General features: G+C 33.9%; 1 protein-coding gene across 1 annotated transcript in view; it reads right to left on the bottom strand.

The window, feature by feature from the left end:
* LOC119586309 (protein SCAI-like) overlaps window positions 1-386 on the bottom strand; it is a gene marked incomplete in the record, with an annotated part of 55,295 nt that overhangs the window by 18,789 nt on the left and 36,120 nt on the right. Inside the window, 1 exon segment of the mRNA XM_037935023.1 lies at window positions 206-363. Within this exon segment, the coding sequence (XP_037790951.1) occupies window positions 206-363 (158 nt within the window).

Raw genomic sequence — 386 nt, 5'->3', positions numbered from 1 at the left:
TTTACCAGTATTATCTTTTCGTTCCCTATCTTCACCACATAGTAAAATTGTCATAACATTCTCTTTATAAAAACAATTCCCCTTTTTTTTTTTTACAACCACCACAATAATTTGTGGTTAAATAAAAGAGCAGTATCAGGGACGATAAGTATACAGACATAAATTGCAAGCTGAAGGCATACTATGCAAGAATATCATGCCTTACCTGTGGGAGAGCACAATGGTGTTGGAATCCATATCCAGAACATTTATGGTGTTATCAGCATCTATAAAAGATTTAATCTCTCCAAGCACCAGAGACCACTCTAGTTGATCTTCTGGTTCATATGTAGTTGTATATTCGTCTATTTGTTTACTTAATTCCTGTTGAAGATGAAAGATGAAGA

This window comes from Penaeus monodon, chromosome 21 (assembly GCF_015228065.2).
Source record: "Penaeus monodon isolate SGIC_2016 chromosome 21, NSTDA_Pmon_1, whole genome shotgun sequence".
Classification (NCBI taxonomy): domain Eukaryota; kingdom Metazoa; phylum Arthropoda; class Malacostraca; order Decapoda; family Penaeidae; genus Penaeus; species Penaeus monodon.
This window is presented reverse-complemented; position numbering and strand designations above follow the sequence as displayed.